The following is a 25,486-nucleotide window of genomic DNA, read 5'->3' on the forward strand; positions in this document are numbered from 1 at the left end:
TGCAAGTTGATGTATGATGGTTAATATGTATTTAATAACATTTCACTACGAATTACATACATATACAATGTGTTTAAGTCTATATCTAGAGGAATGCGAAGTATCTCTGACATTAATTATCTAAAAGTACGACTAAGGCAGTTAGGGGATGTTGGCGAGATTGTCAATAAATTAGAGCAATGTTAGAATGTACTTAAATGGCGACACAAATCAATACACACTGGTGCTGAAACTATCTTAATATAGCACTCGGAAAGCATATACACAAGTACAGAAATCGAAATGATCAGCATTTGAAATTAACTGGGTGTGTTAATGTACGGATGTACATATCAGTCGTTATTGTTTTTTAACTTTCGAACCCTTAACAGAAAGTGCACTTAGGATGGTTGACCTTGATACAAGGCGTTCTCATAAGATTAGTTGCTTATTGTCCGACATATGCACGATTCTACACTTTGTTTAACTTACTATCTATCCTCGTTACGTTTTCGTTGTACATTGCAAAATAAAATGGCATTACTTAGGATCTACTATGAAAAGATGTAGCTTTACACAAAATTTACAAATACATTTACGTACTATAGAGAATTTCTCTCTTTGTTTTTGACCGCACAGAATTGGAAAAGTCATTTTCAGTTTTGACATGTTTGCAGTGAATTGGCTCAGACTTTAGGAACACTTTAGCTTTCGTTGTAGATGAATTACACGTACTCCTCTGGAGCCGCCGGTCCATTCGATGATGGCATTCGTAGCGTGGACACCACTTGGGTTTGCTGCTGCTGTTGCTGCGACGGTCCATTTGTGTCCGGCAGCTCGGCGATGTCCTTGAAGACGCCCATCAGGTTTTCGTAGCTGGGTCCCCAGTTGAGCAGATACTCCCAGCCGAGGGTGGTGGCCGATGGGGATGCCGCTCCATTGGCCTTGCGGTAGATACCGCTCAGGTGGTTGGCTATATCATCGTCGCTGGCCACGAGCGTGCTGAGCGATCCGCGAAAGGATGACTCGAAGCCATCGTAGGCGTGCGGCGGAATGGGCGGAGTCTTGACCACAGTTGTTGGCGGATTTCTGCTCGTCTCTCCACCGCTTAGTGCTCTGGACACGGGGCTACGTCCATCCAGGAGACTCTTGCTTGTGGAATACTTGCCATCGCCACTGAGACTGTTGTTGTCGTACTCGATCTCCGAGCACGTGAAGCTGTCGTTGCCGCTTTCGTCGGTGGAAGTCGAACTATGGGCATCCACATCTCCGCCTAGAGACATATGCAGGGCGCTGCTCGACACTCGAGGCGCCTCACTGCTGGAGGAGACGGCATCCAGGGTGGAGATCAGGCTGCAAGTGCGCGGTCTGCCATTCAACCTCTCAATCTCCTCGGCAGTCAAGCCCATGGAAGTTTGCTGCGCCTGCTGCTGTGGCACTCCGGGCTTCTGTCTACTCGCACTGGAACTTTGGCCGGACAGCTGCGACATAACCGGGCTGTTCAGGCTGCGTTCGCTGTTGCTGTGGACGTCCTTGCCCACGCCACCGGAACTGGAGGTGGTGGCCAGCAGGGCACTTTGCAGCGGCTTCCCGGAAATGTCGTGCAAAGTGAGAATCCGCGGCTGCTGGGAACTCAACTCCGAGCTGGGCGATAGCCGGGCCAGCGGAGTGCTCTGATGGGTGCGGGATGCACTGGTGGGCGGCGGAGGCGGCTGGCCACCTTGGTTCCGGCTCACAAAGGGAGCTGTGTGACGGTGCTGCTGCTGCTGCTGCTGAGAGCCAGAGTTCTGATGCTTGTGATGCGTGTAGGCGGAAACAGGTGGAACACTGGCCTTGTACTTGCGTAGGCCAGCGGCCTCCCGATAGCCCTTGTAGTGATACACTATGTCTATGTCGGAAGGAGCAATGGAGCTGGCGTTCTCCAGGTCGTAGTGCTCCGGGTACTCGGAACCCATGTCCACGGAACTGGCGTGCTCCAGGGGGAGAGGATGGAGCGGCGGAATGGGCAGGTGATGATCCTCCCTTATCAGTGGACTCTCGCGCTCTATGATATCGGGCCGCTGGGGACGTTGCTGCTGCTGCTGTGGCTGTGGCATCTCCGCAGTGGGTTCCTTGAACTTCTTGGTCAATAGTTCGGGACCCACCAGATGATGGCTACCCACTGGCGGTCGCATATGATCTCCAGCTCCAACTGGCGGTGACGGGGCTTCACTGGGATGCAGGTTGCGAACCAAGACGTGATCAACCTGGCTCTGCGTCACTGGACCACCAGGGTGCTTGATCTTGAAGCCGGGCACACCGCAACTCAAGCTACCAATCTTCTCCTGCTTTCCGCGGAATCGATAGATAACATACGAGCCCAGAATAGCCACCACCAGAATGACGAAGAAGACAATGACCAGGGTGAAGCCAATGCTGAGAGGATCGGCCACCTGGGCGGCATCTTGCCCAATGTCTCCGCTGCAGCCGGACTCAATCTTGCCGTGATATCGAACCTCCGGAAAGATGCTGCCTGATCCGTTCAGCGGCTGCAGTTCGTTGTTCACCGTCACATTGGCCAGGCAGCCAACAAAGGCTTCGCCACCCACATTCAGAGTGGTCAAATAGGGATCGAGGAAGTCGTGCACCCCGGCAATATCCAGCTCATCGCCCACTTGCCTTCCATCGACAATGAGTCTCAGACTTCGACTCTCGCTGAACAAACTCACATTGTGCCACTTGCCATCGTTGAGCGAAGAAGTTTCCTGCACCGTCATGTTGATGGAAAGATGCTGTTTGGAATAGTAAACCAGACGACCCTCGCGGAGGGACAATGAGGTAAACATTTGATTGGTGGCCGCATAAAGGATCTGACCCTGATCCTTGTAGGTGCGGAAGAGCATGCTGAGCATCTTTGGAGCCTCGTAGATCTGGGAAGCTGTGCTGAAATTGCTCACGGCTCGACGTTCCCTCATCTGTGGATTATCCAGCCAGGCACTTTTGCTGTTATACAGATTGTCCAGCAGCTGCATGCGACGATATATCTCCGAAATCCTAAACTCGACAAAGGCACCTTCGCCCAGGGTGATGGGTTCCAAGGAGTCCGAGCAATCGGGCGACTGTAAGTGACCTCCGCACTGACATAGCGAACTGGACCACCGGTCGATGCATTGTCCTGCGAATCCTCCACAGCGTTCGGCCGCCAGAGCTGGTTGACACGCCTGCCGATTGCATCCGGCCAAAATGCCTCTCTGCTGGAGCGGCGAGCTGAGGTTCAGGGCACGTCCTCCGATGTGAACACTGTGCAGACAGCCCACCAGATCATCGCTGTGCACTTGACCAGGTCGCTCCAAGATAGGATCAGCCGAGGACAATCCACCGATCATCAGAGGTTGCTTGTTGAAGTTCAGAGTTCTGTGGGAGATATATATTCCAAAATTAGAGGTCTAATAAATTTAATAGATTTATTGTAAGCTTACCCCACTGGTCCCACTTCGTCCGCATAGCAGCTAGAATCTCCGGGCAGGCATTCCGTACAAACGTCTCCGGAATCCGTGCACTTGGCCACACTGAGTGACATCACACGTCCATTCCGGGTGGCCGTAACCTTGTGCCAACCGCCGTCAGCCAGATTTCGTCCGGCTATCACAGTACTGATGGCAGTACGTGCTCCTCCGGATGAGAAATACGCCCTGCCGTGCACCAGTTCGATGGCCAGGAAGTCGGATCTGCCGCCACTCTGCATCCCGTAGTTGTACAGCAATAGGGAGTTGGGTTTCGTAGTGGCGAACACAATGGATATATCATTGGTGGTCACATCCAGAGCGGGAAAAGTCATGTAGGACAGAGGTTGGAATCCATAGCTAAAACGCTCGCAATGTCGTCCATATCGTCCCGGCGTGCAGTTGCACTTGTATCCCGGCTTGAGACTAACACACAAGCCGCCGTGCAGACAGGGATTGGGTCGGCAGGAGTCCGACACGCTCTCGCACTGATTGCCACGGAATCCGGGACGGCATAGGCAGAAGTAGGAGGATCCGTCTGGACTGCGTTGGCAACTTCCTCCATTGCGACACGGCTTGCTGTAGCACACGTCACTGCGCTCCTTCTCGCAGTGCTTGCCATCCCGATTGGCAGGACACATGCACTGGAAATCGCTTCCCAGGCGACGGCACTGGACCTGCGAGTGGCAAGGATTGGGCAGGCAAGGATCCTGCCGACGACTGCACTGCTCGCCCGAGAATCCACTGGTGCACTGGCAGCTGTAGTCGTGCACAACCCGAGGACCACTCAGCACCAAGGCAGGACTGTCTTGGATAACAAAGCTGTGGGCATCCAGCAGTCGCATGGTGGCACTGCAGACTCCGCCATTTTCACAAACATCCGGTTCACTGCAGGGCTCATAGCCCACAATCACCTCCTTTTGCAGGAGCTCGGAAAACGCTGAACGCTTCTCCCGCAAGCGTTCAATCAAATATTTGGGTTGTTGGTAACTCGTCTTGGCCGATCTGACTGCCATTAGCAGTTGGAGATTAGTAGAATTGCCACTGCCACCCTCCAGAAGACTATATAGAATGACCTCATCCTCGTTACTCATTCTGGACTTAATCATCTCCAGAATTGGTCGATAGTGATTAGCCAAGAAGTGGTTAGCTGTCATATTCCGTACCATGATGGACACTGAGTTGGCCAATGTTTCGTTGTTAAAACTCTGGAAGGCGACACTAACTTTGGAGCTCACATCCCCATGCTTTCCGTCATTTCCCGTATAACTGAAAACAGAAGCTATTGGCGTCGTATGTGAGGTGGTGATCAGATCACAGGCCCGGGGAATAGCCAACTGCAACTGGCTCTGGGCGGGATTCTTCTGGAGGCGACAACGATAATCGCCCACGATGTCAATATCATTAGGACGCACATCGGCCAGCTTCACATTCGAGGGCAGATCGCCGTTAAACAGACTGACAGCTATGTGCAAGCTCCTCGTGGTCGATGGATTATCATTCTGATCCAATACGGTGATCGTGAGTAGGTGCTGGGACTTCTGCTTGGGCTTTCCACTGTCCTCGACCTCAATTAAGGCCTCTAGAACTGGTGTCATTTCCCGATCGAAACTGGTTGTCGACCTAACCACACCAGAGTTTCTGTCCACACTTAGCCAAGTCTTGTGCTTTCCACCAACCAACTGGTAGGTGAAGGGTCCTCCATTGCGCGGTAGATCGGGATCACTGGCCATTAGTGTCATAATGGAAGTGCCAGCCGGTTCATTCTCGGAGATATAACCATTAAGACCCTCAGGCATGAAGGTGGGTCCATTGTCGTTCACATCTTCTAATTCTATGTGCACCGTCGCGCTTCCCGTCTGTGGAGGCAGTCCCGTGTCAATGGCTCCAATCACCAAGTTATAGGTGGATGTCTCCTCGCGATCCAAACGACTTGCCGTGCTAATCTCACCCGTTTGCACATCTATCTTAAAGCTCTGCTTCAGGTTGCCATTGATGATCGAATAGCTAAACTGATTATTTTGTGCGCGCACATCCTTGTCGATGGCCTTGACCGTTGTGACCTTCGTGCCAACCGGAGCTGCCTCGGAAATCGTGGAGGTGTAGTAGTGCTTTATGAACTCCGGTGGATCGTTGCCATCCTGAATCGATATAATCACTTGTGCCTCATCAGTGTCGTTGCCACGAATACTGCCATAGTTTTTGGCCATCACTGTGAGTACCACGCGGTTTTGTGTCTCCCTGTCCAAGTGTCGGGCTACATAAATCAAGCCCGTATTGGTATCGATGCGGAATCCCTTGTCGTTACTGGAACCCACCAGAAGGTAGTAGACACGTCCATCCTCGCCGCTGTCCTTATCGGTGGCCTGGACGGCACCCACTCTAGTGCCCACTGCCGATGTTTCCGATACGTCAAAGTGAAAGACGGGCTGCAAGAACTGTGGGTAAAACTCATTCACGCCCAGGACATGTACGTAGAGATTGGCGTAGCTCTCCATGCTAGAATCGGGATTTTTCGCCTTTATCTGCAGTGTGTAGATGCGGCGCTCCTCATAGTCAAAGGAAACTGCCGACGAAATGGTGCCATTACTCTGGTTCATTATGAAGAAGTGCCTGTCCGGTCCGCTGGGCAGGAATGCATAATGGATAATAGCATTTTTGGGTGAATCCTTATCCGTGGCATGAGCCTGGAATACAAAGGTGCCAGCCGGTTTGTTTTCAGGTATATAACAGTGGTATTCCTTGTGATTAAACACAGGCGGATTGTCGTTAACATCAGTCAGGATGATCGTAAGCATTGCAACGGAGGATAGTGGATGGTAGCCCAGATCCTGAACTGTAATATTCAAATGGTACTCCTGTATGAGGTCATAATCCAATTGCTGTTGTATCACAATGCCACCCGTGCGTTCGTCCACACTGAAGTCTTGACGCTCATTGCCACCGGAAATCGAGTAGCGGAGCATTCCGTTGGGACCCGTATCACCGTCAGTTGCGCCCACAGTTAGGATTGTGGATCCAACAGGCTCGTTCTCGGGCACAATCACTTGATAGCTGTTTACTGTAAATCTAGGTGTGTCCAAGTTCTCCCCAGTTACCACGATTACGACTCGAGTCTCATCCGACTGGGGAGGAACACCACGATCGGTGGCCCTAACAACAAGTTCATATCGAGTGTTAGGCGGCACTTGGATGGGTTTGACCAGAGTAATCCAACCATCGTGTCTGCCGACAGTAAAGATCGAACTCAAATTGAATGTCATCAAGGAGTAGTCCATTTCGTTGGTGCCCAGATCCTGTTTGTCATTTGCGTGGACCCGAACTATTCGCTGACCACGAACTGCATCCTGTGGCAGTGGCGCCAGATACTCCTCCTGTTCGAACTTTGGAGGATTGTTGTGGGCGTCGACGATGTTGATGTTCACCAGGCACTCGGAGTACAGAGGAGGCTTGCCATTATCCGTGGCCAGAACCGTGAGGGCGTACATGTTCTCCGGTGAGCGAACGTACTGAGAGTGCTTGAAGCGAACCGCCTGTCAGGAATTCAAGTCATTAAGATATATCTAATAGATTGTTTTCAAGTACGTACCTTCTTACTGAAGACCTCACCCGTGGCCGGATCTATGCTGAACATGGGCGATGGCTGCTGAAGCGAGTAGGAGATCACTGAGTTGGGTCCCTGTTTATCGCGATCCGTGGCTATGATCTGGCCCACCAAAGCAATCGATTGCTGGAGCTCCGGGAAGCTGAAGCTGTAGAAACTGTGCTCGAATTCGGGAGCATTGTCGTTCTGGTCCTGAATCGTGATGGTAATGGGTGTCTCGGCACGCCAGGCTCCATCAGAGGCCACCACTTTGAGGATGTACTCATCCTGTTGCTCGCGATCAAGATGCCCGGCCACTGTGATGTTTCCGCTCTGCGGGTCGATGCGAAACTTCTCGCCGGGATTCTCGCTGAAGGAGTAGGAGGCATTGGCATTTGCACCCAGGTCCAAATCGGAAGAGGTGACTCGGATCACAAAGCTACCGATCTCGGCGTTCTCGGTTACATTCAGAGAAAAGAGGCGTGTGAACTTGGGCGGGTTGTCGTTCTTGTCCAGTAGATGCAGTAGGACACTAGCTGTTCCCGTCAAATGAGGAACACCCTGGTCAACGGCCTCCACCACGAACGCATAGTCGCCGATCTCCTCGCGATCCAGTCGCATCCTGGTGTAAATCTCACCCGATTCCGTGATCTCAAAGGTGCCGTCGAAGTCATTCTGCAGGCGATAGACGACATTTCCATTGTCGCCGGAGTCACGATCGCTGGCTTTCACAACGGCTATCAACTGGGGTGGGGACTCCTCCTCCAGGACCTCGGTATTGTAAATGAGCTGTTCCATGACGGGAGCATTGTCATTGGCATCCGTTACGTTGAGCGTTATAAGAGTTACACTACGCAGACTTGGCGTGTCTCCATCGGCTGCCTCAATCCAAATCTCATATAGATGTGTCAGCTCATAGTCCAGGCCATCCTGCCCAACGCTCAGCAATCCGCTGTTGGGATCCACTCTCAGAGAATCCCCCATTACTCCGCCGGCTATGGCATAGCGAATTTTGCCCACCAAACCCTTTTTGGGCGATGTGGCACTGACTTTGGTTATCATCTTGCCAGGCTTAACATCCTCCGACATGGTAAAGTGACTGTTGGCCATGTAGGCAAAGGTGGGAAAGAGCTCCGGTGGTCGGAGGATAACTGTAAGCTCAGCCTTGGAACTAAGAGGTTGCTCGCCCTGATCCATTGCAGAGATTACAATCGTGTAGGTCAAATCATCAGGGGACTTGGTCTTGGTCTTAAGCTCCAGCTTGGTGCTCACCACACCCGTTTTGGTGTTGATATCAAAGTAGTGTTGATCTCGCCCGCTAATGGTGTAATGTACCACGGCATTCTCGCCATCATCCAAGTCCAAGGCTCGAGCTCCAAATACGAACTCCCCCTTGCTGATCCTCTCCGGAACTGCTACATTGTAGGTGGTAGAGTCGAATTTCGGGATATTGTCATTGACATCGGACACACTGATTGTGAGATTTACGGACGAGGCTCGTGGCTCGGTAATCGAGCTATCCTGGGCCATTAAGGTCAAGTGGTACACGGAAGTCTCCTCACGATCGAGAGTTGTAGCTGTGCTGATCTCGCCCGTTTCTGAATCTATGTGAAACCGATGCATGTGCTCTCCCAACAAGTTAAAGCGCAGCTTGGCATTTAGTCCTTCGTCCTTATCCGTTGCTCTGGGAGTCAGGACATGAGTTCCAGCCGGCAAATTCTCGCGCACAGTTGCATGATAGGATTGCAGTTCGAATACCGGATCATTGTCATTAATGTCCTGCACCTCCACTCGCACAATTCCCGTGCCCGTTAGTGGAGGCGAACCCGTGTCCATGGCCACCAGTGTCAGGGTATACTCGCTCTGCTGCTCTCGATCCAGGGGTTTCAACAGCGCGATGTCACCCGAGGAGGCATTGATGCGGAAGAGATCACTATCGCCTTCCTTGAGGAAGTAGCGCACCTGCGAGTTCAGCGGTGGAGTGTCCGCATCATAGGCGTTTACAGTGAGCACATATCCACCATTTGGCGGTACAGTGTTCTCCATGACACGTGCCAAATATGGGGAATCCAAAAACGTTGGTCTATTATCGTTTATGTCCAGGATGTTGATGGTCAGCTCGGCAGTGTCGCCAGCAGGATTCTCCAAGGCACAATCCTCGGCTCGCACGGTGAGGGAGTATCGGGAAAGTCGCTCGTAGTTCAGGTTCTTGGCCACCCGCACCACACCCGTATCCTCGCTGATGCTGAAGTCATGGTTCTGATCACCCATCACTATGGAATAGCGGATGCGTCCATTTGCGCCTTCATCCACATCCGTGGCAGATACCTGAAGGACCATGGCCCCAATGCTGGCGTTCTCCGCCACCGAGGCAGAGTATTGCTTCGGATCGAAGACGGGACTATTGTCGTTCTCGTCCAGGATCCGAATGAGCAACTGCGTCTCCGTGGACTGGGGTGGCTCTCCACGATCTCGGGCTGTGATATTGAGCAGATAACTTGAGCGCAACTCACGGTCCAGGGCATCGACTACGCGCAACTGTCCATCGGTGGGATTGAGGGAGAAGGGCAGCGGATCGGATTGACCCATGTCCTCATCTCCAGCCTCCTTCATCAGATAATCGATGTACCCGTTGCGGCCCTCGTCATTGTCGACAGCCTTGACAGCGATAACGACCGTATTGATGGCCACGTTCTCCATGATCGCCGTTTCGTTTGCGGAAACGAAGACGGGCACTTCGTCGTTGACATCTTTGATGAGTATCGTCACCTGGAAAAAGGCGCGGATCAGTATTTGGCTAATTGTGTTTCATGGCATTCTAGATAAAACGGTGAATGTGTGTACGTTTTTCAAACTGCCACACCACCGATAAAGGAAGCAAACGGGTTTGGCCATGCCTGAAACTAGTCTTCTATTTAATTAGGGCTTCACGAACTTAACGTTTCAGTCTGACCTGACAGTCTCGTTAACAGCTTTTCTGTTCAACAGCAAGATTAGAACGAAGAGCCGACTTTCAAGAACTCATGGTTCCAGATTTGATATATCCTTGAAGGAAACTTACCTTTACAGTCGAAGAGAGTCGCTGCTGCTTTTGATGGGCCAAAAACTCTTGCCGTGTTTGTTGGTACTTTCTAGGCGATCGGTACTTGAGCTTCAGCTGCGTCTCCTCCAGTTCGCTGAAGGATGCGAATTCATCGGCACAATCTCGTGCGGTAACCGTAAGTGTGTACGCCGATCGGTGTTCCCTGTCCAAGTTGCGGCGAGTGCGGATAGTGCCATTGCTATCGATTCCGAACTCTGAGTCGACGTCTCCTGCGGTGATGCTGTACTCAATGAGCCCATTGTTGCCTGCCATAAATAAAGTGATATGCATGGTAATAAGGAATCTGCGGGAGGTAACAGCGGCTCCAGCTTACCCGAGTCTATATCCTTTGCTGACACAGTGACCACCTCCGTGGCGATGGGCACATTCTCGAACACTTCGCTCGAATAGCTCATGGGATCGAAAATAGGTGCATTATCGTTCAGATCGAGGACATTGCAGTAGACCGTTATGGTGGTGGACAGGCTGGGTTGGCCATTATCCTGGGCCTGAACTATCAGGATGTAATGCTGAACCTAATGAATTAAATGAAGTAAGTACTTTTGAACTTCTACTATATGTCATGTTCCAACCTCTTCGTAATCCAGTCGAGCGGTCAGGGTCAGCATTCCTGTTTGTGGATTCAGGCTGAAGACATCGTTCGCCCAATCCGAGACCACGCCGTAGGACAATTGGGCGTTCTGGCCCAGATCGGCATCCTTGGCCACAATCTGACCCACTTGGTAGCCTCGTTGAGCATTTTCCGGTATGTCAAAGGAGTACACGGTATCCTCGAATAAGGGAGGATTATCATTGGTATCGCTCACCTGGTAGGGAGTTTAAAGAATTATTTAAAAAATACAAGATGCTGTACCTAAAATAGTTTAAAGATTTCTCACCTGAATGGTGGCATATGCCTCCGTATACTGAACTCCGTCAGACACGCGAATCCTTAGCTCGTACTTGCTCTTTGTCTCCCGATCGAGGGTATCGTTGAGGATAAGTTTTCCGGTGGACGGCTCCAGCAGGAACTTGCCATCGTGCCCATCCATCAGAAGGAACGTCACCGAACCAAGAGTATCCGGATCGTGGGCCCGCAGCGTGGAGATGGTGTGTCCAATCTGGAGATCCTCGCTGACATTGTAGACGAACGGTGTGTCGAGGAACTGCGGCGGACTATCGTTCTTGTCGAGAACGGTTACTCTGACCTGCAGAAAGATACATAAAGCGGTTTCGTTGCGTCAATAACACTGACCCACTTGGCAGGAGGAGGACCACAAACTGGCAACGGCGATATGGCATCGAGCGGAAACTAGTTCCATATTCGGCACTAAATGCCCAGAGTATTCTATGTATGAGCCACCACTTATGTGCCCACCAAACTTTTGTCGCAATGTCAATCGCATTCCTCATCTCGCTTAACCTGGCCTCGAATTGACCCGCTTACACTGGGTAATGGTAATGGTATATGGTTTATGGGATATGCGCAGCCAGTTGCCGCAGCTTGAACTTTCTGCTTATGACCGAGCGAATTATAGTTTAGGCTACTTCTCATCGCGACCGGCACGAACGAAACCGGCTTCTTAACCTTTATTGCGGCACTTTAATGTTTATAATTATTTTTCTTTACTAGTTCTAATTAATGTACCATTTGCAAGTGCCTTTCTAAAGACATTATGTGCGAAGAAAAATGCGTTGTACAAGAGTCGCAAAGGACGAAGTATCGATATGCTCTTAGCCTTTTTGCAAGTCCAGCTAGCGCTCTACAAAAGCCAACTCTTATTTCTTGGTAGTGTCGCACATGGAGGGCAGAGAAGAGGAGCCCACGAGGCCATAAATTCTCGACACCAGATTCACTCGTAAAATATATAGCGTCGTGTGCTGAGGTGATGGTGTTAAGTCGGTGCCGGGCGAGTAAATACTGCATTTGTAATAAAATTTATGCAAATTTGTAACAGCAGACGGCGGATGCTAGGACCCAGCTAGGGATCCACTTCCACTCACGAATGCATTAGTGGGCAGCCTTTGGAGCGAAACACCATTTGGTTGCCCGAGGCCGGGTGAAATGTGTGCGGCTAATTGAACTAATTTGGGGCGGTGGAAAGCGGGTGCAGCTGCAGAAAATGTTACCATTTGTCAAACCGCTTAATGGCCAGAAAAAGAATCCGGCTGGACACAGAAACTGGCCTTGGGATGGCCATAAATTTGCGTGAAATTCCAAACCCTGCACTCGGATCAGGGGACATTTTGATGGAAAGCTAAATGACATTCACTCGCTTGTTTGCTCACATTTAATGGCCTTCGTTTCGAAAGCAGGCTGAGATCTGCAGACTAGAAAGCAGCTAAATGGGATTCTAAGATCATTATGGCCAACTCTAAATGCTATGAACGTATGTATTCTTTACCCTTTTTAAACTCAGTCGAATTACGGAAAATTGGGGATTAGCTAATGCATCTAATTAGGACTGCCTCCAAATTCGTCAGCTTGTTTTGCTGACCGGATAGAGCGTGGTTTTCTTGCAGTCTCGGCATTAAAGTTATTTAAAATTAACGCGAAAAAAATTGAAAACATGACAATCGTTTTAAATCAATGCAACAATGAATTGATTGAAACGATCTTCGCACGCGAGGACCAGCGATCGAAACATCCACTAAACCATAGTTGCTTGTACTAACCCAAGGCTGGGTTTCTTCTACCTTTTTCCGCTGCAGCCGCCGCTTGCACGAAACTGGAACTGGAAATGGAACTACACACATTTGCATGCGTGCATTGTTGGCATACCTACGCATACGACGTGTTGGCCATGAACACGCGGAGCGGCTAAAAGGGGCAAAAAGCGGCAGGAGCTCGACGTCTGTCTGCAGAGCCGAAGAATCTGGCCGCGAAGAGAAGACTGTAGACTGTAGAGTGGAGAATCGAAAATGGCTACATAAGGGAAAAAGGATGAGGTAATCTACCTATAAATTTAAGTTCAAGAATCAAAACGAAAAATTTGCTATAATTTTACTGCTGCTAAAGTTTATGCAAAGTGAACAATAGATTAATATTTTTCAGCAACTTGCAATTAAACTTCAGATGCACTTAAGTATAATCGTTTCAGCAAGTAGTTCATAATACGAAATCCATACTGTTTAATTAACAACTCAATCATAGTTATTACACTTTAATTGAACCTAATTTGTTTGAGTGTACTTGAGCCGTGCTCCTTTTGCCTTTGTTCTCTCTTCTGGCTTTTTTATTTTCGCTCGAAAACCAGTATGAGTTGGTTCGCAGAGGCCGGCGATATACCCTGCAAACGCAGAGGGGCGATCCATGGACCATCGAGATGCCTCGACAACGCTGAGTAGGGTACTGGGCATAATTAAAGGCATCTGCCAATGAAGCAACTTATTATAATTCTATCCCTGCGGCCCATTTATGCAGCGCTGGGATGTGAAATATTTTCTCGATACACAGGTCTGTCTGCTTGCCCCTGCTGCACTGTACCCCCCTCCCCCCCTTCGAATTCATTCAGCAGATAGCCGGCGAGTCCTCTTCGTTGGCCTGTTAATTTGCATCTGAATCTGAAGGCATAACCGCATGTGCATGTGCACAAAAGGATGACTGAGGGACTGGGGCTGGATGGAGCTGGAGCTGGAGCTCCGGAGTGGTTGGCGTGTAATCAACATTTCATATCAGCACAAGACATTAAAAGCGCATTAGTGCGGTCTCGACTTGCACTGATAAGCCCTTGAAACTGCCCCAGAAATGGCCGACTCGGCAACAATATCCCATATTCCCTACATACTCATTTCTGGCAAGGAGTACCTTTCGTTACAAAGTAAAGGAAAGGTCGGACCACGAAGTCAGTTCGAAAGCCCCTTTATGTAAGTAATCGGAATCTGATAAACCCCCGCTCGGATTCCGAACCTTTTGATCAAAGTAAGTATGATGCATGGTGTCCTCAGTTTGGGTGCAACAAAAGGAAGGTTTCATGTAGTTAAAAAAATGTCGAGGTAAAAACACAAAACAGGTAGCTACTTTAATAGAATCCTTTTCTTAGTTTTAAATATTACTTGGTGATCAAATGCGGTTTCTAGTAACTCACCTTCGTTCGGGATGTACGTGGCTGTCCGCCAAGTGCGATGGCGTAGACCTCCACCTCGTACTCCTCTGGTCCGGCCTCACGGTCCAGCTCAGCGGCGGTGGACAGAATTCCCAGCTTGGCATCGATGTCGAAGAGGCGATCCACCTGACCACGCGATCCGGCTGCCGTAACATTCGTCACAAAGTATTCTATCTCGGCGGACGCCAGATGAGCGGTCACCGTCAGAATACTAGTTCCAATTGGCTCGTTCTCATAGACGGAACCGGAAAGCTTACTCCGTTGCTCGAACTGCGGCACGGAGGATTCACTTCCGCCGGAGCCCGGCGTAATGATTGTGATGTAGACCTCGCTGCTGCGACGTTCGCTTTGAACGGCTTCGTCGGTGGACTTTAGGGTCAGCTGGTAGCGAACCTCCTGCTTGAACTGAGGTCCTGGGGTAAAGGTTATGACACCCGTGTTCCTTTGCAGCTTGAACAGCTCCTGGGGGCCACTGACAATCTCGTAGGTCACCAATCCGTTGCTGGACGAGTCCGCATCCTTGGCGTGAACCTGCATCACCGCTGTGCTGCTGCCCTTGGAAGTCGAGAACTTCGGAGGCAGGATAGCCGCATTCATGGACACAAAGACTGGTGCGTTATCGTTAATGTCCTCCACAATCACGGTGACCAGTTTTTCCGTCGAGAGCTGTCGCTCCGAAGGCTGAGCACGATCCGTGGCCACCACGGTTAGCCGAAAGGTATCAATGGATTCGCGATCAATCTCCCTCAGGGTGTGAATCACACCCGTCTCCGTGTTTATGCCAAAGTGTCGTCCCTGTGGAAGTTGGGGTTCCTGCTTGCTAATGGCGTAGCTAACCTTGCCGTTAAGTCCCGAATCCGGGTCGTCGGCGGTTACGGTCACAATGGGAGTCTTCAGGGGAATGCCCTCCTTGATCTGCCGCACAATCGCAGTGCTGGGAAAGATGGGTGGATTGTCGTTGTCATCCACCACGAGAACGTTGTACAAAACGGTAGTAGACAAGGAAGGAGTGCCGCAATCCGAGGCCGTGATGTTGAGAGTATAGCTGGTTATGTCCTCGTAGTCCAGAGGCTTGTGGAGATAGAGGCTACCCGTAATGCTGTCGATATGGAAGGTGTCACGGCGATTTCCAGCCGATATACTGAAGACCACCTGGCTATTGACCCCTTGATCCGCATCACTGGCTCTGAATCTCATCAATTCAGTGCCCGTTGGACTTGTCTCCAAAACGGAAACCTCACTGCTCGACTGCGTGAACTCCGGAGCATTGTCGTTCTCATCCAGAACCACAATGGTAATGCTGGCATTGGAGCTCAGCGGATGCTTGAGAGCAGCATCCTTGGCCACGACGATCAGGTGATGAATCTCCTGGGACTCCCGGTCTAACCTGCGCGCCAACGAAAGCTGTCCTGTGGCGCTGTCCAAATTGAACTGACCAGCCTCATTTCCCTTCGCCAGTGAGTAGTACACATCTCCATTCAGACCCTCATCCGCATCTTGGGTGAAGACATGCGTTATGTGCGTGCCTTCAGAGGCGCCTTCAGAAATGGTAACATGATAAGGTGCTCTCAGGAATTCCGGTGCATTATCGTTGACATCGGTGACGATGACCTTCACCTTGACTTTGTCCTGTAAGCGAGGAATGCCATTGTCCGAAACGGTAGCCTCCAGTAGCATATAGTTGCCAGCCATGGATCCCCTGAGGGTACCATCCTCTCCGCCGGCCTCCGCATTCCTGCTGACTTTCACCAGAGCCTCGCGATCGAAGGGTCGCAGAGTTTTTATGAAACCATTCCTGGTGTCAATCGTAAAGTCCTGCGTCTGACTGGACAGGGTAAAACTGAGCTCCGCATTTCTCCCGATATCCCGATCAACTGCGGTTAGCTTTCCCACAAACGTGTCTGCAGGAGCGTTCTCCGGAATGCTAAACGTAAATGTGCTGTTCGTGAACTGTGGGGCATTGTCGTTCTCATCGATCACATGGATGACAACTGGAACCACCGAAGATCTGGATGGTTGACCAGCATCCCGGCAAGAAACAGTTAGAGCATAGTAATCGCGCTCCTCGCGATCGAGTGGAGCTCTTACAAACAGGAAGCCATCGGGAAAGACACCAAACATGCGCTCGGTGTTGCCCTCGATGATCTCGTACGAGATCCGACCATTATCCCCCAAATCAATATCCGTAGCAGCCAAAGCGAAAAATCGAGTGTTTACTTTCGTGGTTTCTGGGAGGGAAGTCTCATAGGATGTGTGATCGAAGACGGGAGTGTGATCGTTAACATCGGCTATCAGCACAGATAGACTCAGTTTACTGGAGAGCGGAGGACTTCCCGCATCCGTGGCCATTAGCTCCACGTGGATCAGGGATCCAGGCTCTGCTCTTATGGGCCTCTGAAGGTAGAGAACTCCCGTGACCGGTCCAATGCGGAACTGCTGATTGGGATTGTTGGTGAGGCTATAGCTGATCCTGCTGTTCACGCCCGCATCCCGATCTCTGACCCTGGATAGGTAGATCTCCTGACCCACGGCCGCATTTTCCGGCAGCGAGATCGTGGGCTCTGACTCGCGATCCAAGGCGAAAACGGGAGCATTATCATTCAGATCGATAATGGCTATATTAACAATGCACTGGCCATATGAAACGCTGCTGGCGGCTGCACTGGAGCTCGAGCTGGCCAAGATAGTCAAACGATAATTGGCCCGCTCCTCGCGATCCAAAGGTCGGGCGGTGGTGATGCGACCACTTCTGGGATCGATTCGGAAATTCTGAGCCCTGTCGCCTTGGATGATATCGTACTCGATATGAGAGTTCGCCTTGCCATTCGTGGATTTTACCTGCACGATGCCCACCTCGCGATTTGGTTGGCTGTTCCTTTGCTGCTCGTGATCCTCGACCATCTGGAACTCATAACCACCAGCTTGTGCCTGACCGCATTCAAGCATCTCCGACTTGGACTTGAGCACAATTTCCACAATGGCATCTTGCTGGCTCCGCCGCTGCCCAGCATCACGCGCCGATATCAGGAGCTTGTAGTGGGGCTTCCAGTGCATCGATGCTGGAGCATCGCCACGCAGGCTGATGGCTCCCGATCGGGCGTCCAGCTGGAAGAGACCCTCGCCACCTGACTCGAGTCTGTACTCAATTAAGGCATTATCGCCATCGTCTTTATCTGAGGCCGTGACATGAAGCAGGATCCGCTCCTTCTCCACCTCCTCCTTGAGCTTGATATCATCGTCATCGGTGAGCGAGTAGATGTAGTGCCTGGGATAAAACTGAGGATCGTTATCGTTTACATCGGCCACATTCAGCCAAACGGTGGCCGTGGCCGATTGGGGCGTGGGTGCTCCCTGATCGCGGGCAATCACGGGGATCTCATACCGCGACATTTTCTCACGATCCAGAGGCCTTCGCGTTGTTAATTGGCCCGTCAACGCATCGAGGGCAAACTGTAGCGGGTACAGGCGCTCCACACTGGGCGCCAGGGCAAAGGTCACCGATCCATTCGTGCCCTGATCATGATCAGTGGCCGTCATCAGAGCCACAATCGTTTGCGGAGGAGAGTCCTCACCTAAAGTGACATTCTGCTCCCTTTGGCTGAACTGCGGCGCCTCATCGTTCTCGTCCAGAATGATCACCTTCAGCTGAGTGTAAGCAAATTTGGGATTAGGTCCACCGTCCCTGGCCGAGATGCTTAGTTCAACGGTGTCGCGAATCTCTCTGTCCAAAGGACCCGTGGTCACAATCAAACCCGTTAGGGGATCCATGGAGAACCACTTGAGCTCATTTCCCGAGAGAATATCGTAGTGCACCTGGGCATTGACCCCAGTATCCTCATCCGTGGCAGTGATGGAAGCCACGAAACTTCCCGTGGGTGCCAGTTCACTCAGCACCGCGGAATATTCCGATTTCTCGAACACGGGTTCATGATCATTCACATCGTTTACATCGATAATAAGATGGGCCGTGGTCGTTCGCGCCGGAGTTCCTTGATCCATTGCCACCACGGTCAGATTGTACTTCCCGATCTCCTCCCGATCCAGGACTCCATTTACCCTTACTATATGCAAGTCGGCAGCTTCTTCTAGGCGAAAGTGTCCCAGCTCATTACCGGAAACAATTCGCACCGAAGTTCTGCCATTTAGGCCGGAATCGGAATCCTTAACGGCCACGGCTGCCACTACAGTCCCATTCACCGCGTTCTCATCCACAGTGGCCACTTTTCCGCCATCCGGAAAGAAGCGGAAACTGATGATGGGGTCGTGATCATTTGTGTCCAGTAGATTAACAGTTACATATGTGCGTCCATCCTGCCGTGGAGATCCATGATCCCGGGCGAACACAGTGAAAACGCAGCTTTTCTGGCTAGCAGAGCTCTTCACGTTCGTTTGCTGGGGGCAGTTCACACGTTCCGTGGTGGAAATGACTCCCGTCTCCGGATTAACCGTAAATTGGTGCTCCGTTTCGGCCAGATAGTAGGTGATCTTGCTATTGTCCCCCAAGTCGTTATCCGAAGCCATGACCGTGACGACTGGAGTTCCCGGCAGAGCCGTTTCGTTTAGGGACACATTGTAATCACTGTGATCGAAGATCGGTGGATTATCATTGACATCCAGAATGGTAACGTTCACTTGGAGGTAGCCAAAACGCGGTGGAGATCCTCCATCTCTGGCAGAGATGTTTAATTGGTAGCTGCCACGCGACTCCCGGTCGAGATTTCCTGTGGTTTCTAGGTGCAGATATGAGGTGTCTCCACTAGGATTCGCCGTAGTCACAAGCCGGAATTTGTTGTCCACATTTCCAGCAACGATCTCATACTGATCAGTGACCCCGTTCTCACCCACATCCGCATCTGTGGCGGCATCGAGGAGCAACCGAGTACCAGAAGTGGCACTTTCGGAGAAGGAAATCGCGATGCTGGGTTCGGGAAACTCCGGTGAATTGTCGTTGACATCCAGAACCTTAATCCGCACCTCGATGGGGTAGGTGGGCTGTGAGGAGAGCACCACCAAGTCGTAGTGATCCCGCATACCTTCCCGATCGAGCACCACATTGGTCTTCACCTCACCCGTTACCGGATCAAGTGTGAATTCCCGGGGAGGCTCATTGAATCGATACGAGAACTTTGGTTTTGTGGGTATAAAACCCACCGAGGTTCCACGCGGCTGACCCTCGAGCACCTCGAAATCGGCACTGGTGTCCACCGCACGGGATTGCATCTCTCCCGATGGCGAGGATGAGGAGCTTCTCCTCCGCGGAAAGGCGGCATATTGTTCATAGGTGGTGGCATAACTCCGGCCACGCGGTGCCAGTAGCTCCAGTTTGGTGTCGCCTGTTTGGCACAAGGATTCCCTGCCGGCCAGGAGCAGGAAAAACAGGAGCAGTAGCCTCTCCATCTGGAGGCTGTTTTTAATGTTCGTACTAAATTTATGTTGCACTACTTTCATTTGTCGCACTTTTGTCTTGTTGCTCACACTCTGAATGCATCGTAGAACTCGTCATTTTGCATTACTTATGATAATGATTTATTGATTTTTCGTCTGTCGCCTGCAACGAAAAGAATGTGAAATTGAAATTAGCTATGGTTAAGATAATTGTTGCTTAGTGCTAATTAGTTATTGACGTGTGTGTACCACTTGTTGGCGTAAGCCTTTCAATTAACAAGCCGCTTTCATGCACCGCGCTCACCAGGCATATCAGCATTTTCATACTCCGTCGAGCATAAAATTAGTAAAACTCAATTCGGTGAGATATGAGGCGCTAAAGCGTAAAATCGACTATACTATAACAGCCCAAGTCAAAAAATTTAAAAAATATACTAAACAAAAAGTATTACACACAAATTAAGGAGGAAAATCAAATGACTTAGGAAACGAACTTGAAGAAAATGAAATGACTGCGGCAACGAACTCAAGGGAATAAAAGCCATCTCTTGCATGCTTAACTATCACAAAGAGAATACGTAAGTCCTAAAGGTTCTATAGCTTTTCCACATATATCCTCCTGTTTCGATGACCTCACAAAAAGTGAACAGAACCCTCTTCAACCCACGCTCTCCTTTAATCTACGAAATACGGGCGAATGGAAACGAAAGAAGCTGCGGCCCAGCGTCAAGTTGATTGAAATCCACAGACCCAGACCCCAACTGGGGCTGCTGGTCCTAGGCTTTTAGAAAAATCTAATCAAGATTTAGGCGGCGTCTATTAATCAAACGAAATTCCGAAACACTCGGAGACAACGACCGGTGGAAGGGAAAATTTCCATTAATAGCATGCGTGTCAGCTTTGGACCAAATTAATGCTTTGTGGGCAATCTCTTGTTAACCTGAGACTCTAAGAATATGAATACAAAGACGCCAAGCCCCTGGCCTCCTCCGCCCCTTTACACCAACGCTAGTAGTAACGCTCTGAAACCAGCTAACTGAATCGTATTCGTATTAACACCAGAGCACCGTAAACGCCACATACTTCTATTTGGGTAAGTGATAGACCTGGGAAACACCCTTTTTGCAATCACAGAAGTAATATTATTGCTATATCACTTAATAAAATTGTAGGATTTAATTTGTGCACATAGTTTGGCTTCTAAAGTGTCTAACCGTAATGGTATTAAGAAGGATTGAGATGAGATATAAGTGGCTAACGGGCTGTTCTAAGCCATTTTCAAATGAAAACATCAAAAATGCGCAACAGAAATACCTCCTCATTTGGTTATGATGGTCACTAGATGGACTAACTAGAAGAAACTCATGGCAGTTGGCCCGCAGAATCTGTCAGAATTTGGACTGGGGCTCGAAACGAATCGAATCGAATGGGATCGGATCGGATCTCTCTGTCTCCTCGGATACATGGCTAAAAATGCGTCGTAAATTTTCTGTTTTTGTTTTCTGAAGCTTTTGAAGCCGAACCCGTTCATTAATCTTAAAAATCTACCTGCTCTAATGGTATTGTTAGCTGTCGGTGTTGTTTTTGTTCCCTTGCAATCTTCTCATTTCGTTGTTGGTCTCTATCAAAGATATTTTTTATGTCTTGGTGTTTTGTCTTCTTTATTGCTGCCCCACACACATATGAAAATCCATATCCATAGGAAGGTCTGTGTCCGTCTCCGGGTTTTTTTTTGGGTTCCCTGTTGCTATTGAATACCTAGTGCATTAGTAATCCTCGCTCCAAGCCGAATTTTCTAAGAATTTCTAAAGCTCCGCTGTTGGGAGTGTCAAAATTTTAATATTTCAACAAAAAGTTCAGTAAAAGGTTGAAATAAGTAATATAACGACATGCGATAGGATGTACCACCGATTTCAATCAAAATTTGAATTTGATTTACACTTTAATCACGTTTTTGTGGGAAATATCCCATACCTCCCCATTCAAATAAATTACTTTCATTGATGATCCAAAACCTTCACAGCTCATTTGGAGTTCACTATTCACAGTCTACACGAATGGCAGAAAAATTTAAATATTGTCTCGAAGAAAGGAAAGAAAAGCAAAGCCCATTTGTTTGAGTGATGTATGCATATGTCGCCTTATCCGTCTCCTTTACACTTTCCCATACGCACCGTTGGCCAATGGAATATCTGGTTTCCACGCCATTAATATCGATGTGCGGGCTATATTTGAGAGCTCATAAAAAGAAAAAATAACCAAATACCATATAGTCGTGCATGACCCGGCTAGTTTATGCGGCTTCAGACGATTTGCAATGCAAATCCAAATTCAAGCTCAAATCCACAACAAAGGGAGCAGATATCATAGAATCGCCGAAAAAGAACAGAACCAGTCTTGGCAATTTCGTGATGATGCCTTCGGCACTCGCGATTCCTTTTCTTATTATTATTATGAATTTTTCTTTTATTTTATTTCAGCTTTTCACTTTACATCGCAGTGGCTGCAGTGCAGCTCCAGTTAAGCCGAGTTGGAAACGTGTTTTTCATATTTCCATGTTCATTTACATGAACATCTCGCTCTCCGGCGAGATACCAGCTATAAGGTCTGTGGAGAGAGTCCAACTGCCCAGGAATATTTTCTTTTTCTTTTTCTTTCTCCCGCTCATCGATATTTCTGACAATAACAAAACAGCCCGAAAAAACGACAATTTTCAACCATTACGTGGCAGCCAGCCCCAGTCGTTCCATGCTCAACTCAACTCAACTCAGCTCAAGATCTCGACTTGGCTTTTGGCTGAGCCCCAGCATCCGAAACCGAATCCCAATCCGAATCCGAAAACAACAACATCGACATCAACTTCAGGGGCCAACCTTTACAACCACAACTGCCTACGTTACCGTTGGCTCATAATAATTCCACAATTAATCTTGTACGCTTTTTACACAGTATTGTGTGTTTGTTTGTCGCTTTCCGTTGACTTCAAGTATTTCCATAGGTCTATAAATGTTTTTTTGGCCTAACCGCAAGCTCAGAAAAACTGAAATAGTTTACTGTATAGTATCTTCTATCTTTACATTGATAACCAATAATTTTCTATCTGTTGGATTTACCTTTGTTTCAATCTATTTTAATCCCATTATAACCTTGCATACCAGACACCCATTTCGATTTGCATTAACTGAAAACTGCCTTTCTTGAGATGCGCGTGGGCTGGGAAAAGTGATTTGAGCTCGCTTATTGATTTTATGCAAATTTCCTGGCCAAGATTGGCTAAAAACTCCATTGCTCCGATTGGAATACAAGCTGATTTATATGATATATGGGTAAACTGGAGGGTTTCGCAGGGGGCAGCCCGCAAATATCTATCCTGCATGAATGTTTATGAGTACCTACCATTTTTCTTCACATTTTTACATGCATTTTGGTGTTGGTGGGCTCGCACACACACACACACACACACGCACGCACACTTGTAGAGACGGCGGCACTCACACTATTGCACTCACACACACGTACGCAGCATATTTATTTTTTCTTGTATTTTTTTTCCTTCAGCAAAACGTGTTTTGCCTCATTTTTCGCTCTTGTATATATGGCTTGTAGCTGCAGCAGCAACGTTGTTGGAATTTTTCACTTATAAAAATTTGCAACGGCGACACACACACACACACACAATATATATAGCCACAAAAATGGGTAAACTTGGGGGCCAGCTGCTGATCTGATCCCGTGGATGGATTATATATTTCTATAACATATAGCATATGTTGCGGGGTAACATAGATCGTGGGTATTATGTTTTGGTGGGCCTATCCAGAGGTCTGCGGTCGCACCTTCACTTTTTTTGTCAACCGTTCCGCGCACGCGCGCCTTTTAATCCGCCTCGAAGTGAAGATATCGGGCCAAACCACTCGCTCAGTGGTCTCAACGGAACTGAGTGGCTCTGGCCACGGATCCAGCCGAGATTCGGCTGAGAGCCGAGGACTGGGAAAAGCCGTCCGACGGGTTTCCAAGCCGCTCCGCAGAGCGACAGAGTTGGACTCTCTGTTGAGAGAGAGAGATACCTGTTGTATCTGCAACACATTTTTCACTTGTTGCAGTTTCGTTTTTCATTTTCTTGTTCGGAAGGAACAGCGCTCTCCGGGCTTCGCTCCTCATCTTGGTCGTCGGTCCAGTCCAGTCCGGTCCAGTCCAACGAGATTCAATAGCCACCGGCGGCCCATACACAGCGACAATAAAAATTACTGCGGGTACTTCTGTGGGCTCGGATGCACTGGAAGATCGCCAGTGGACATATGGAGCTTACTACTTATAAGGATTTCAATATTTCTGGATACCTATATCATAAGCAATTAGAATTCAAAACTATTATTACAATAAGCAATGCTATCTAAGGTTCTATTTCAGTACTACATCATACCATTCAATATATCTCGAAATAAAACCTATTCTACCCGATCCCAACCCATTTTAGATTTCTTTTTAAGATGATATCTATCTTAAACCACTCAACTTTCCTAGAAATCCACCCCTTTTTACCCATCTTTCTTCTCTGTGCACTAGTTGTTTTCGTTATTGTGCTCAGTCGTGCTCACTCGGTCCTAGTAGAATCCAGGGAGATCAGGAGGAGGAGTATGGCATGGCGTGGCTTGGAGTACATACTCCCCACTCCCATGACGCAGGTTCGGCACAAGAAATTCTTTCGCAGCTCTCTGCGGATCGCTCTCCCGATCTTCGAGAGGCGAAGAGCCGCGCTCTGCGAGTCTTTTATTTGGTTTCCTCCACTGGATCTTTTCTTCGCAGCGCCGTAGAATTTTGTTTAGCATAGAAACTGGTTTCAAATTAAAATTATCGCTGGTCATTTTTCTTATGGTTAGTTGTCGTTTACTTTGCCGTTGTTGTTGCTGCTGCTGTTGTTGTTGTTGTTGTTGCTGGTAGTGGTGGTGCCTCATTTTTTTAGGCTTTCTGGAATTTCGGTGTTTGGTGTTTTGTATTTTGTGTTTTGTGTTTGGGACCTGCGTTTTACTTCCCTTCGCTGATTTTGTTGTTGTTTTCTGATTCGGGCGATGGTGGCGATGTTGCTGGTGTGAACCTAGCTCTCGGTCCCCATCTCCACTTCGATCTCACTCCTCAATGCGTGCCCTAAACCCATACACTGAGGAAAATAAGGGTGTCGAAACTGAAAACGAACTCTGAAATTATGTAAGAAACTTTCGATTTGAAGCGAGATAAGGTTTCCATGGTTTTTAATTTATGAAGCATGCGTCTTTATGTCCTGAATAAAGTAATATATAATAAAATATATACATATATCCTTGCCCAATTAAATTGTAATTACTCTCCCCTTTTTTCTCATCGTGTACTGGAAGGTCTCCTCGAAGCATGAGTTTCTGTCTGGACCCTTAACATGGCCAGCAGACGATTGCTGGATGCTGCCTGTCGAATGTCGCTGGCTGGCTGGCTGGCCATCTTTATTCCTATTAGGCTGGAAATTAGAATCTGGGACTGGCGAGATTCCAGGAATACCTGACGGAGCACCAGCAATCAGAAATCTAAGGGAGAGAGACCGCCGATTCCACACCGATCGTAATCTGTGTGAATATTCAGGGGTTTCTCGCTGTGCCCAAGGGAATAGAAATAGGGTCGGGTGTGCGCATTGTGCTCCCCTAGACCACATGGAACTGCGAGGCCGGTGGGGCTGGGCGGATTGGGGGAGCTGGGAGTTGCGGATTGGGAGCCCAACAACAACCTGAATCGGCGAGGCAACCTCTGCCGAGTCCCGCGACTCGCTGGCTGCCTCGTAAAACTGTCACTTAGTGCAGTAAAAAGAGCATAACAAGAGTTTTGTCCGATTTTATTTCTTTAT

The 25,486-nt window shown here is 49.1% G+C and overlaps 1 protein-coding gene across 1 annotated transcript; it reads right to left on the minus strand.

Annotated features, from left to right (window-relative positions):
• Nucleotides 1–12: 12 nt before the first annotated feature.
• On the minus strand, nucleotides 13–23,596 carry LOC6730942 (cadherin-related tumor suppressor). Its single transcript, XM_039291247.2, has 9 exons — nucleotides 23,014–23,596; nucleotides 14,215–19,780; nucleotides 11,026–11,334; nucleotides 10,720–10,953; nucleotides 10,461–10,662; nucleotides 10,106–10,392; nucleotides 7,051–9,813; nucleotides 3,438–6,994; nucleotides 13–3,372 (listed from the first exon to the last, which is right to left on the minus strand). The coding sequence occupies exons 2-9, from the start codon at nucleotides 19,678–19,680 to the stop codon at nucleotides 705–707; spliced, it is 15,486 nt and encodes a 5,161-aa protein (XP_039147181.1). The 5' UTR covers nucleotides 19,681–19,780; nucleotides 23,014–23,596; the 3' UTR covers nucleotides 13–704.
• Nucleotides 23,597–25,486: the final 1,890 nt, after the last annotated feature.

This window comes from Drosophila simulans, chromosome 2L (assembly GCF_016746395.2).
Source record: "Drosophila simulans strain w501 chromosome 2L, Prin_Dsim_3.1, whole genome shotgun sequence".
Classification (NCBI taxonomy): domain Eukaryota; kingdom Metazoa; phylum Arthropoda; class Insecta; order Diptera; family Drosophilidae; genus Drosophila; species Drosophila simulans.